This window comes from Capsicum annuum, chromosome 10, assembly GCF_002878395.1.
Source record: "Capsicum annuum cultivar UCD-10X-F1 chromosome 10, UCD10Xv1.1, whole genome shotgun sequence".
In the NCBI taxonomy this organism is placed as follows: domain Eukaryota; kingdom Viridiplantae; phylum Streptophyta; class Magnoliopsida; order Solanales; family Solanaceae; genus Capsicum; species Capsicum annuum.
In genome coordinates this window covers 164,946,274-164,960,733 of record NC_061120.1, presented here as the reverse complement: position 1 = coordinate 164,960,733, position 14,460 = coordinate 164,946,274, and the positions used below count along the sequence as shown (strand labels likewise).

Sequence of the window (14,460 nt, the reverse complement as noted above, 5' to 3'; positions counted from 1 at the left end):
ATAATTTTTTACTTATGAAAGAAGAAATGGGACGGCGAAGAATTCGAAGTTGTTGTCGCCGAAGAACACTGCTGTCACGTCAATTGACGGTTGAAAGTCGAAAAGGAACTCGCCAAACTATTTTTTGCTGGAGGCCGAAGTTGCTAAGGATTGAAGGGAGAAATTTTGCAGAACTGTTAGGTGGGGGAGAGAGAGAGAGGAGAGAGATGGTTGATGATTTGGAGAGGAGAGAGGTGTGGGTTGATTTGTATTTTTGAAAGTGAGTTGATTTGTATTTTTAAAAAGATTAGAAAGTTTTGAAAATATTAATCAAGTCCACAATTAATTTAATTAAATTTCCTAATTACGTTTGACCCTTTAAGTTTATCAATGTCACCAATCCTTTATTCAAGACTTAAATGACACCTTTACTTTAATTTTCTCGACTTACTGAGATGCTCGTCCTCAATTTTCAATTTCTCTCCTCTATGTTCTCTTTTTTTTTTCTTCGGTAGTTCAGAGAATGAGTAACTATTCCCATTTTAAACCCTAGCTACATGGACTGTAACACTTAGTTTGGATGGTTATTGTCCATGGTATAGAATTGTATTGTTATTATCAATATTGTGTTTGTTTTAATTGTTACGTAAAATATATTGTATGGTATGGTTTGATTCCATAGTTAGATAACTGTGAAAATCCTCATTTATATAATCAAGTATCGCGTCGTTACCTTCATATCTTTTTTTTATCATTTTACCTTTAACTATTATTTAATAATTCTATTTTATCCTTTATCCTAGCTTTTTATAGTTTCTCTATCCCTCATCCTACCTTTTTATTAGGTTTATCTTCAAATTATTAATGTGTAAGATTGTATAACGACGAAAAACAATACAATCTATCAAACGGTGAATTCATTAACATAATATTGTACAATATAATACATTGTGAAACAATACATAACGACCATCCAAACAAAGTATAGGGGAGTAATGGGTATGATCCACTTCTAATTTTAACAAAATTATATTTTCATTAATAACAAACTAAACAAATTATTTAAAATTATAGGTCAATTAAATAACCAAAAAGAAATAGTTCAAATTTCCATTAAAATTTGACGAGAAGAACTTTTTAGGGAAAAGGAGTTCCACTGCTCACAACGACCAAATGGGTAATTACACAGGAATGGAGGACTTCAAGTAGCTTGTGTTGTAGAAAGAATCGACATGAGCTATACTTAATATTATTTTTAACAAGCTTATATATCCAAGCAAAGGTGCGAACCCTTTGTTTGTTCATTTTAATAATAAACTAGATTGGCTCTCGAATGGAAAACAGTAAGATATTCTAAAGAAGTTGGAAATAAACTATAATAATTCTATAGTATAAAGTATATTTCCTCGTCAGTGTACCGTCTTTGTATCGTAACGAGGTTGTTGAGTCCTATATCCGTGGGCATTAGGGTCCTTTGTATTTTTAAGTATATGATTTTATTGTATTCCATCCTATCTTATATTATCCATGCTCACGATGTCTAGTCTTGTACGTGATGCGACTTAATTGCATCCGCGCTAGGCAGATATATTGCTGGAAATTATGCCAATTGCCAGCTTATGATTCTAAACTAGCCAAAAACCAGCAGGGAAGATGCTTCTGTTAGCTGCACGTGCATAGTAAAAAAAGACAGCCCAATGCACTAAAGTTCCCGCTATACATGAGGTTCGAGGAAGGACCGAACCACAACGATTTATTTCACACACAGTGACTCTTGGAAATCCCCCAAGCGTGGACATTTTCAAGAAGCATCTGGGAGAAGGCCACATCACACCTCTTCAAAATGCAAAATACAAATTTCTCACTCTTATAATAATAATAATAATAATAATAATAATAATAATAATAGAGAGTTAATTGTGACTTAGTGGTTAGGGGGAACTTAAGAAAGGAAGACATGAGAAGCACGTCTATAGCCAAAATGAGAATAACTTCCACTTCATTTGGTGATGCCTGGCACGTACTTCCCGCGTTTATTCATTTTTTCAAATGGCATAATTTCTCTTGTGGTTGTATATATAAGAGCCAGATTTGTACTACTTCACAGACAAGCAATTAACAAAGCATCAAAAGTCATTCATCAAAGTGACAATTCTAAATTTGTGTTATATATTACCATGGCCACTCTTAATCCATGGGGAAAGCTGGACGAAGTACAGAACGAGAGGCTCAAGGCTCGTCGAAAGACGAGGAAGAGAATTGCAATTATTGCAATATCTTCCATTGTTCTTGTGTCCATCATTGTGGGCGCAGTGGTTGGTGGTGTTTCTCACAACAATAACAAATCTTCCCAACAAAATGATAACGTGTCGTCAATTGCGTCAACCATTAGAGCGGTATGCAATCTAACCCTGTATCCAGACTCCTGTATCTCCAGCCTTTCCCCGTATGCTGCAAAAGGTAATGCTCTAAAACCTCAAGACATCTACAAGATGTCCGTTCTAGTCGCCCTCAACGAGCTTTCTGGTGCCTCCGACAAGTTCTTCAAGAGTGAGACATTCAAGAACATTAATGATCCTGCAGCTACCAAAGCTCTCCAGAGTTGCCACGAGCTTTTATCCCTTGCCTTTGATCACCTGAATGACACATTGTCAGGTGCTGAAAGCTCGTTACTTGATGCCTTTGATGATTTAAAGACATGGTTGAGTTCTGCAGGGACTTATCAGCAGACCTGCATTGATAGTTTTGAAAATGTCAATTTAAGCAAAGCTGCCGGCCAGAATTTGAAGAACTCCACCCAGTACACCAGCAACAGCTTAGCACTTATAAGCTCGTTAGAAAGTTCCATTACCAGCTTAGGTGCTATCAGAAAGATGAGGCGTTTGATGGGAATTGGCGATGATGAGTACCCGAGCTGCTTGTCATCAAATGACAGGAAATTGCTGCAGAAATCAGCATCAAAGATAAAGGTGAATGCAGTGGTGGCTAAAGATGGTTCAGGAAAGTACAAAACCATTAAGGCTGCACTAAAAGCTGCACCAGAGAAGAGCAAGAAGAGATTTGTGATCTATGTGAAAAAGGGTGTTTACAGAGAGAATGTGAGAGTTGAGAAGACTAAATGGAACATTATGATTATTGGAGATGGAAAAGATGCTACCATCGTTTCTGGTAACCGTAACTTCATTGATGGAACCCCAACATTCCAATCTGCCACTTTCGGTAAGTTTCTTTTTTTGTTCAGTACTCTCTAAAAAGAATTAATGACACCTTCCTAATACCGCAACATAAAATGAACTAAGTGTGAAGTCTTGAATAAGGGATTGGTCTTAACTAAGCATTCTAATGGAGTATGTTTTTGCAGCCGTGTTTGGTAAGGGATTTGTGGCTCGCGATATTGGATTCCTAAACACAGCTGGTGCAGCGAAGCATCAGGCAGTTGCGCTGATGTCAACAGCAGATGAATCAGTGTTCTACCGCTGCAAAATGGATGCATTCCAAGACACACTTTACGCTCATTCCAATAGACAATTCTACAGGGAATGCGATATCTATGGGACAGTAGATTTCATCTTCGGAAACTCAGCCGTTGTCATCCAGAACTGTAACATTCTTCCAAGAAGGCCAATGACTGGCCAACAGAACACCATCACAGCTCAAGGCAAAGTTGATCCAAACCAAAATACTGGAATTTCTATCCAGAACTGTACCGTTATGCCGTGGGGAAACCTTTCCGGCATTAACACTTTCTTAGGAAGGCCATGGAAAAATTACTCAACAACTGTTTTCATGCAATCAAACTTGGGAAGCTTCATTCATCCAAATGGATGGATGCCATGGGTTGGAACCACAGCTCCAAGTACCATTTTTTATGGTGAGTATAACAACTTTGGACCGGGAGCTAAAACCAACAACAGAGTTAATTGGAAAGGCTTGAAATTGAAACTTACAAGCAAAATAGTAAGCAAGTTTACAGTTAAGCCTTTCACTCAGGGAGACAAATGGCTTCCGGCAACCGGGGTTCCATTTAAGGCTGGTCTTTGAGAGAGTGATTAAATTTGGTTATAGCGGGAGAGTAGTGCACCGAGCTGCCACTTCATTCTTTTGCTTTGTCTTTGTTTACGTTTTCATTCATTTTTATCTTTTGTTTTGAACCATATATCTTCTGTTGATTTGTTCTTTCACTGGGACTTTTGTTACACAAGAATTATTTTTCAAACTGATTCAATTGTAAATGAGATTAAGAATAATTCCAAATGGAATGATGAGGAGATGATAATATTAATTTTGTATTTAGATATAGTATTCATTAAAAATTAATAATTTGTTCAATTTTAAGAAAGATTTCAATAAACCTTGTATTTGTTTTGGTGTCATTTACTTATCAAGTAGATGATTTAATTTAGAGAACACATCACTTCACCTCCGAACTTGTCTACACAACTTACTTTATACCTTTAACTAGGGGTGTTCCTGGGTTTGGTTGAAAACCAAATCGAACCGTAAATCGAACCAAACCGATTAAAAAAATCGACGTTTGATTTGGTTTAGTTAGGTTTGGTTTTAAATTTTAAAAAACCGATGCTATTTGGTTTGGTTATGATTTTACTTAAAAAAATCATGAAAATAACCAAACCGAACCAATAAGTTATATATATATATATATTATAATTATTTATATATAATTTATAAATAAAATAAAAATATTTTATTAAATTTAATCTTAAACTAAATTTTAAAGGAAAAATTTCAAAAATAGCAACTATATAGCCTTGTAACTTTTCTAGCAACAGTTTTGAAATTACAAAATATAGGAATATGTATTTTGTATTTGAGTAAACTATTGCTAGTTAAATACATATACAACAGAATCTTATGTTCCTAATATAACGCAAATCAGTTTCAGTTTAAATTGGGAAAAAACGGTTCCCTACTTTATGGCACAATTAATTGATAGATTTTCTTACCTTTTAAAACTTTTTTTTACATCAACGTTAAATTACAGCAATTAATTCAAATTCAAAAAAAAATTTCCATAATCAGAAACTAAAATCAAATCCCAAAATATAGATTCAAACTCAAAAACATTTTCTTAAACGTTATTTTTTTCTGATCGACTAGCATTTTGAAGCACATTTAAAAATACATTTTTGCAATTACAGGTATTGATCAACAAACATTATACATTTTGTGGTTTCAGTATAAATATTGTAACCCCCTGATTCCCATGAACCGGAACGCCACACGGTGCTCGTGACCCCGAGGGACCACAAGCTAACCCTTCACTGATATCCGTATCTGTTCACTGCATAATATAATACGATAAATGCGGAAACTGGCTAAATCTGGCCATAAGGTTCAAACATCTAGAAATATACAATACCTTAAACCACACACTAATACATCTGTCTGAAAAGCCTCTACACTGTCTGAACTGTGGAGTTGAAGGGACAATTCCCCAACTAACTCCGTCTACTAAAATCATCAAAACACTGAAATAGAATATCCTCGGATGATGAGGACTCACCGCTGCACCCACTGCTATAAGATCTGACAGCTAAATATACTCTGAATCTCGCTCTTCTGAACCTATGGTGGGGAAAACACCATAGAATGCATCTGTACAAAGAATGTACCGAGTATGCAAGGATAGGGTAAGGTGAAATATAAGGTTTATCCATAAACATAACAATCTGAATAATATGTATTCGCTGGAATACCAATTTTGAAACATGTCTGATCAACAATACACACATGGATGCATAAAGAACAACTAAAATCATCATGACACCGAATGTTACATTTTGAACACTGACACCCGAAAATAATAGTACTGACAATAACATACTGAGTATCTGAAGCTACTAGAGCTGACATCTGTACTTATCCATATTGAGAAATCGGATAACTGATATTACTGATATTTGATATTCAAATTCACCAACTCTAGAACACTAAATAACTGAATCTGAGATCAACCCTCATCTAGCTAGAAGTCTCTATACTCAATGATAATGATAATGGGTAAATAAGTTCGAGAGCAACCCTCATCTCGCAGGAAGTCTCTCTACTCAATGATAATGATAGCAATACTGGGAGGCTTGTATCTGACAGCCTCAACTTCTGCACATTAACTGAGTTCTTTTCAGAGACTGTTACTGAAACTGTGGGTGTGATCATTTAACCGACATGCCCTACTTACCACAAGTGGGATCCAACCTGCACCCCAGCTGGAAGGGTGTTAATACCGCGCCACCAGTAAAGACAACTGCATAGGACCCTCTACTATCAGGACCTTAAACGAGAATGGTGGGACCCTCTACTCGCAGGACAACCACCTCATCTAACCCTCTACTCGCAGGATAGATGTCTCAACCTACGCTGGCGATGTAGTTCTGGAGCATAAGGATTGCTACCAGGAATCAAACCCTCTACTCGCAGAAATGTTCCCATCCTTAGCTCGCTCGGTGCTAAATCCTACTCCCAACTGAAAGACACTTAACCGATTCTTAACTGTACTCAACTGAACTGAATCTATTCTCACATTATGATACTTTATCAATATGACAGAGTTCGCTTGATTCCGTTCTCTGATGGAGTATTTCTAAATGCCACTTACTTTTAAGATAAGCTTACTATCTCACAAAATATACAGAGGTCTGTAACGGAGTGAATTGATATGTAAGATTTCAGAGCTTCATGGCCTGAGTATTCGATAAAGAATGATTTCCGAGATTACTAAGTTTTCCCCAAGTTTTGAAACTAACCGGGAGTTCATTGTTCATCGCTTGATGGAGATTAGCGTGAAACTGACTTGGCTCTAAACCAGCAGACTATTTAGGGCATAGGTACCCCCAGCACACAATAGCATAAAGTAACACAAGATAGATAACTCATACACAACATGCCCATAGGCTATCATACGCAACACATAATTAAGGACTTCACACTTAGCAAATCAAATGGCCTCATTTCTTCATATAAGCATCCAATCGAACACGTGGGGAGCATGCTTTGGGTCCACAGCATATACTACGCATAAACATCATAGTTACCTCAACAATTCATCATGGCATTCCATCATACACCCACAACGCACCACAAATTCAAGGAAATCAACTATCTATAGGAACAAAGCATGAATTTATCTTTTAAGACCTAATGAACCACAATGCATAATTTCCTATCCTCTTAAATATTTTGTCAAACATATAATAGACATAAGTTAAGCATATGGATATGGCATGAAATCATAATTTGGATAACATACATGTCAAATACTTAATTCTTCTTCACATAGGCATTTTAGCAATCACCTTACATGCACCATTTAGGGCATAGGTTTAATGCTCAATTTCATGCACCATAACACCATCATCCTTCAACTTCAACATCCACATTTCTCAATTCACAATCCAACTCATATTGACATATCAATCAATAGTAGGGATATACAATTCCCAATAACAATTATCAAGTCATAACAAGGAAATAATGGAATAATAGTATAAATCAAGGCTTAACAATTTAAATCATCATATATTCATAATCAATTAATTTTGGAGGTATTTTCACAAACACCTTACATGCACTTCTGAGGCATAGGTGGATTCAGCAAGGTTACAAGTATTCAATCACCCATTTCATATATTTATACATCACACACCACCATAGTTTCCACAAACATACAAAGATCCCTTCTTGGATTTCATCAACTTCAACAACATAATCACCAACCATCACACAAATACTACACACATATACTTCAACCAACACACATAATCATCCCACACATATATCTTAACCATCATGTGAATACTACACACATACACAATGAAAATTTAGAAAGTATAATCATATATATATATACACACATGTATCTTGAGCCTTTGAAAAAGGATTTATGGGCTCTATGGACGAAAGGAGCCCATAGAGAAACACTTGCATACCTTAGATTTCTTAGCCGAAGAGATTGACGGAAGCAATTCGCGAAGCGAAGCCTTGAATCGATTTTCCCCCAATTGGAACCCTAACCCTAACTCCTCTTCTTCTATATATATATATATATATATATATATATATATATATATATATATATATGCATATATTTTGAGGGAGAGATATAAGAGAAATGAATGATAATTCTCAGCTCAAAAGGGGGGTATATATAGAGGGTTACAATAATGGAAAATGACCAAAATACCTTTAAAAATTAGTTAATGTCAAATCTGCCCTTCAGTGATCTATCCGATAGGCTGAAGTAAATTGGCCATAACTTTTTACTCCGATGTCCAAATTGGATAAAACTAATTTCATTGAAAAGAAGACTCTCAGGGCTTTCCGTTGATATATAGCATCTCGCACAGTTCATTAGAACAAGGAGTTATTATCGTTTAAAGTTGGAGCAAAAATATGCCTGGCCTCAGTACTTTTTCCTGCATGTTTTACTGTTCACAGTTCGATCGAAATGGTCGTAGTTTGATCGGAATGGTCGTAACTCATCGCTCAAGTGTCCATTTTGGGTGATCCATATATCGTTGGAAAGCTTATTTAATGCCCTACGAAATGGTGGGTCGAAATCCAAGAAATGACACACAGAAAAATTATAAATCATTCTCGAAGATAGGATCTCGACACGTTTACGCACAAAATTTCAATGAAAAAAATTTTCGGGGTATTACAATTATATTACGAAATTTACTGAAGAACTTGCACCAAATATGTGTAATTTTTTCGGGATTCAAAAATTTGATATAGTACGTCAATATTATCAATTTCCTTAACAAATTGTTGAAGCATTTTTTTTTACAATATCAAATATGCAGTTGTTGTTCTAAAGTTTGAAAGTTGAGAAGCAATTTTAAAACGTTAATCTAAATTTTATTTTTGGATATGCACATTTCGATTAATTTTTTTTTGTTTGAATTCACTTTGGAGTTTTGTATTAGTGAATTTGTTGTTGTGTATACTACGTATTAGATATTTAAATTAATTTTTACTATTTTGTAGTTTTCTATAGATTGAAGATGGGAAGCATTGTTGTTCTTGTTAAACATTCAGGTAGATGGAATTATGAGCAACAATATGAAGAGTACATTAGTGATGCAATATTGTTGAGCATAAACGCTACGTTGGACCAACTGTACACGGTACTTGCTTCTCATATTGATGTTGATTTGACGTGCAAATGCATTGAAATCGAATATCACTTAACAGATAGTGCAGTGAAGAAACATATACGTAATGACATAGGTATGAAGGTCTATATTATACAGAAAAAAGATTTGAAGGATTTGAGTATTTTGCCTTTGTATGTAAGTATTTCTAACAGAAATAATTTCAGCACATTAGTAAGTTCATAATTGTGTAATTCAAAAAGTTTAAAGATGTCTGTTAGTGCGAGTAACGTGATACATACAAGTACTCACAGAGCATTAATAGTTACTCCTTCAGAAGAATGTTTGGATGTATTTGAAATGGATACAACTAGAGTTATTATCTCCGGCCCACATCACAAATATATTGAGGTTGAACAAGTTTATGTCTCAAAAAGTGTATTAAAATCGGTTATGAAGGACTATGCAATTCGGGAGAAGTTTTGAACACTATCTGTAAGATCGAGTAAAACTTGATAAGTGTATTATGTATTTAGTTATTTTTTTCAGATGATTAATTGTATTTGAGAATATGTATTTATTTTTGTTTACAGTTATATATTATTGTGCAGATCCAGTAATTGTGCTTTTTTATTTCGTGCATCTGGTATCGGTGAATCTGGAATATTTAGTGTCAAAGAATTTTTACCAGAACATACTTATCCGATCAAAGATAATATTTATCCTAAATTGCATGCTACTAGTAAGTTGAGTAGTGGTATAATCAAACAAAAGTTTAAATGCCACAAACGAAAATACAGTCCATCTGAAATCAGAAGTGATATGAAGGAAGACATGGGTATGAATTTAACATATATTATGTGTTGGCGAGCCAAGGAAAAAGTAATTAAACAGTTAAAAAGAAACCAGTAGCATCATACGGGAAACTACCTGCATACATGCATGTGTTAAATACTAGTTATCCCGATTCACATATAAGAATGAAAAAGAATGAAGATAATGAGTTTTTATATATATTTATAGCACTAGTTGCCTTCATTCAAGGGTTCAAGCATTGCAGACTTGTCATAGTTGTTGATGCAGGTTATCTAAGATGACTGTATACTGAAACTTTTGTAGCTGCATGTACCATGGATGGAGCTGGTAAGATATTTAATTAATAATGTATTTGACTTCAAATATGTTCCCAAATGTATGTATTTATAATATACATATATATAATGTTTATGTAATGAGATTCAGTTATTTGTGTTGCCAGCAAAATGTATTTAAAATGTACAAATGAATTAGTTTTAGTTGTCCTCTAGAAGTTTAATAGCTTTCCAGCTGTATGTAGTAATAATATAAATGTGCATTATTTGATGTGTAAGAAATCATGTATTCTTATATGTATTTTTTGAACATGCAGAACATATATTTCCTTTGGTCTATGATGTTCTTGATTTCGAAAATGATGCTTCTTGGACTTGATTCTTTGAAAATCTAAAAGAAGCATATGGTGAAAGAAGAAATATGTGTGTAGTTTCTGATCGTAATGCAAGCATCATAAAAGTTGTAAGTGAGGTGTATAATGATATACCACATTATGCATGTATGTGACATATATGGGAAAATGTGAAAAAAAAAATCACATGATGTATTATCGGATGTCTTCTATACAATGAAAAAATCATATTCAAAGATTGAATTCCACAATTTAATGGAGAAGGTGGAGACAGTTGATGTTAGATTAAAGAATTATTTAAAATTGGCGGACTACGATAAGTGGGCTAGGTCATGTGCATCAGTTCATAAAGGATAGATTTTGACATCAAACCTTGCCGAATCAATTAATGTTGCACTGGTATCGGTTAGAGAACTACCAATATATGATTTTCTAGAGGAAGTTAGATTGATGTTTGGTATATAGAATTGTGAAAACAGACAGCAGACATTGTATACTTTTACAGATCTTATTGATAAATTTCAAGAAATTTTACAATAGAATGAAGCGGAGTGTACACGTATAAAGGTATGATGAAATTTATGTATTTATGCTAAACATAAATATATATATATATATATATATATATATATATATATGTATGTATATATATGTATATATATACATATATATGTATATACATTTATATATATTTATATTTAGCATAAATACATAAATTTCATCATATATATATGTATGTATGTATATATTAGTTTTTTAATTTGTTTTTTGGATTATATGTTCATATACACATAAGAAATTAAAGAAATTATATTCTATAATAAGAATACATATGCATGGCAAAAAAATACATATGCTCAGATGGTAAAATACATTTGCAAAATTATTTCTGATATAACTTTGCAAATGATTTTTATTTTACTAATTAATTTTGTTTAATAATTCCAGGTTATACCTGCATCAGAGTATATCTATACAGTTCATGACAAGAAGAAATATTTTATTGTTTGTCTTAAGAAAAAAATGTTCTTCTTGATAGCAAGAAATTTAAGAAGGGACCATATTACTCTGATCTATACAAGCCAAAAATAGTCTTGAGAACATATGATCTTCCAGTTTATCCTCTACCACATAAAAAGGACTGGATAATTTCAAAGAAAATTTTGGATGAGGTAGTTCTGCCCCCAAAATACAAGCAACCCCCTGAAAGGACCTCTAAAGAAGGATCGTGAAACATCCGAACGAGATATGTTTGGAAAGAAAAATAAAAATTATTGTAGTTCATGCGGATGTAAAGGACACAATAGGCGTTCATGTAGAAAATACAACAAATGATAAGTTGGTTGATGTATTTATTTAATAAACAATTGCAGATTTTTTTTCTTGAGGAAAATATATATGATTTTTAATTTGAAAAAAATGTTTGATGTTATTGAAGTTGTTATTCTTAATATGTTGGAAACTTTTTGTTTTTTAAACTGAATTCAATAAGAATATATTATAAAATTATTACATATAACATCATTGATTTATACATTTTTATAGCTACACATACTAAAATGTTAATCTAAAAATGAAACAAGAAGAGAATATATAGAAGGATAAATACATATGAATTAGTAATATATATAAAATATTATGCATAAATATATATATACATTTCCTTATGCAAAAATACATTTGCGTTTTTATGTATATACATACATACATATACATACATACATATATATATATATATATTCATAAATACATAAAGTATTTTATATTATGAAAATACATGAAATATATTATGCATAAATACATATATACAAATGCATATATGTTGACATGAATACAAAATATATGTATTTGTATTTTCAATTTTGTACATATGTATTGTGATAAATACAAAGTATTTTTGAGTATTTTATGTTCTTTTTTTTAAGATCAGCATATAAATATATATATGCATAATGCATATATATAAATGTAATGTATGTATTTATATTATATTTTTTATACATATATAAATATATATAGATATATAATAAAGAATATCTATAAACGTATCTATACAAATATACTATGCATATATATATATATATATATATATATATATATATATATATATAAATACACACACACACATATTTCCACTAAGCATAAAAATACAGATGCATTTTTATGTATATACAAATATATATATATTAATAAAATACATAAAGTATTTTATATTATGCAGAAATACATATATACAAATGGATATCGGTGTAAATACATATATACATATGTGTGAAGCATAAATACATAAATAAATATGTGTTAAATACATATATATATTTTCATTAAGCTTAAAATACATATGCTTTATTATATATGTATAAATATGTACATATGCATAAAAGTAACCTAAACTAAATATTGTAATATAAACATCACAAAAACTAAATATCACATTAATTAAACATAAGAAAATATTGTCATTGATCATTGAAGCAACATATGAAACCTAAAATATAGTCAACAAAAAGATCGTCCACAAAATCTTAATTGTTGTCCAAAACATTCATGTCAAAATAAAAGTCAAATATCATCTACTTCGCTAACTTCTGTTATCTGAATTTTCCAATGAGGCCTACTTGGTGCTTCATCATCACTTTGTGCCTTCTCTTCTTGTTTCTTTTTACCATAATGTATATATATATATAAAACAAGTAATATGTATATTCAAAACTTACAAGCTGCCACTTGGTTATTGAGGCAAATATTTCATAATGTAAACATCAAAAAAATTATTTTTATCATTTAATTTGGAATTTGGATGATTGTCTGTATCAATACCCTTCTTCATATAGAATTTGCATGCCAAAAAGAATAAAGGTATAACCTCAGCTAACTTCTCAACTTTAGCAAGCATAGCAGCATCATGACCAGCAAATGACATTGAATCATATACATATATGCATCTATTGTTGAAAGAAAGTACAGTCAGAATCCAATGATGTTTGGACTTTATGTTGATAGGAATGAATATATGATCAACTGTATTCCATGGCACAGCAGCATGCATGTGAAATTCACATATGTACTCATTCAAATTGTATCCTTTCCACAAGCATTAGATCATCAATTGAACACACAGCTAACACAGTCCTTACAAGGTTCATGAAATTACAGTCAACTGTGCTATACTTATGTTACGCCCCGAAACCAGGTCCCGAGGTGTCACACGGTGCTTATGGCTATGAGTAGCCCTAAGCTAACCCTTTGATCCTGTTACTTCATAACTTCATTTACTTGGAGATAGAATGCATGAATTCTAACACTATTGCATTAAACAATAAGCAATATGAATAAAATACTTTGTCCAAACTTCGAAAATACTGAAAGAAATCTCAAATACTGACAATTCTAGCGACTAGTCTGAAAAACCTCTACTACTTCAAACTAGAGAGGCATTGGGACAGGACCCCCAACTGACTCATAATCAACTGATAAGAAATAAACAACTACTAAATAAACTGAATGTCTGAGAACAAACAGTCCCCGAAACATGAGAACTCACCACTGCTGATATGTAAATAAGAGTGCTTGAAAAAAATCACTGATGAGTCTGAGACTGAGCACCTGAACCTACATTACGAGAAGGTATAGCACACGGACAAATATATGGGTATGTACTGAGCATATGGGGGGCATGTGCAGTTAAAATAATCAATATTATAAGCTTTTATCCAAAAACCTGTATACTGTAATACATAACTCACATAGCTTGAATAAAATTCTAGTATGTAAAAGAGAATTAGAAATGTGACATAAACTCGTGAGTCATCATGCTTTCAAAAGAAAAAAACTTATACTTCTCAAAATTCAAACCTTTGATCTTAGAGAGAATAGAACAATTAGGGACTTCAAAACTATACAACTTTAAAACTTGGAATTCTT

General features: G+C 32.6%; 1 protein-coding gene across 1 annotated transcript; it reads left to right on the top strand.

The window, feature by feature from the left end:
- The first annotated feature begins 1,994 nt into the window (after window positions 1-1,994).
- LOC107844875 (probable pectinesterase/pectinesterase inhibitor 46) lies at window positions 1,995-4,242 on the top strand. The gene is made up of 2 exons (XM_016689209.2): window positions 1,995-3,198; window positions 3,341-4,242. The coding sequence occupies exons 1-2, from the start codon at window positions 2,157-2,159 to the stop codon at window positions 4,018-4,020; spliced, it is 1,722 nt and encodes a 573-aa protein (XP_016544695.2). The 5' UTR covers window positions 1,995-2,156; the 3' UTR covers window positions 4,021-4,242.
- Window positions 4,243-14,460: the final 10,218 nt, after the last annotated feature.

Coding starts and splice junctions, on each gene's coding strand:
- LOC107844875 (XM_016689209.2), top strand. CDS start 2,157: ATGGCCACTCTTAATCCATGGGGAAAGCTGGACGAAGTACAGAACGAG. Junction 3,199..3,340: donor ATTCCAATCTGCCACTTTCG/GTAAGTTTCTTT, acceptor ATGTTTTTGCAG/CCGTGTTTGGTAAGGGATTT.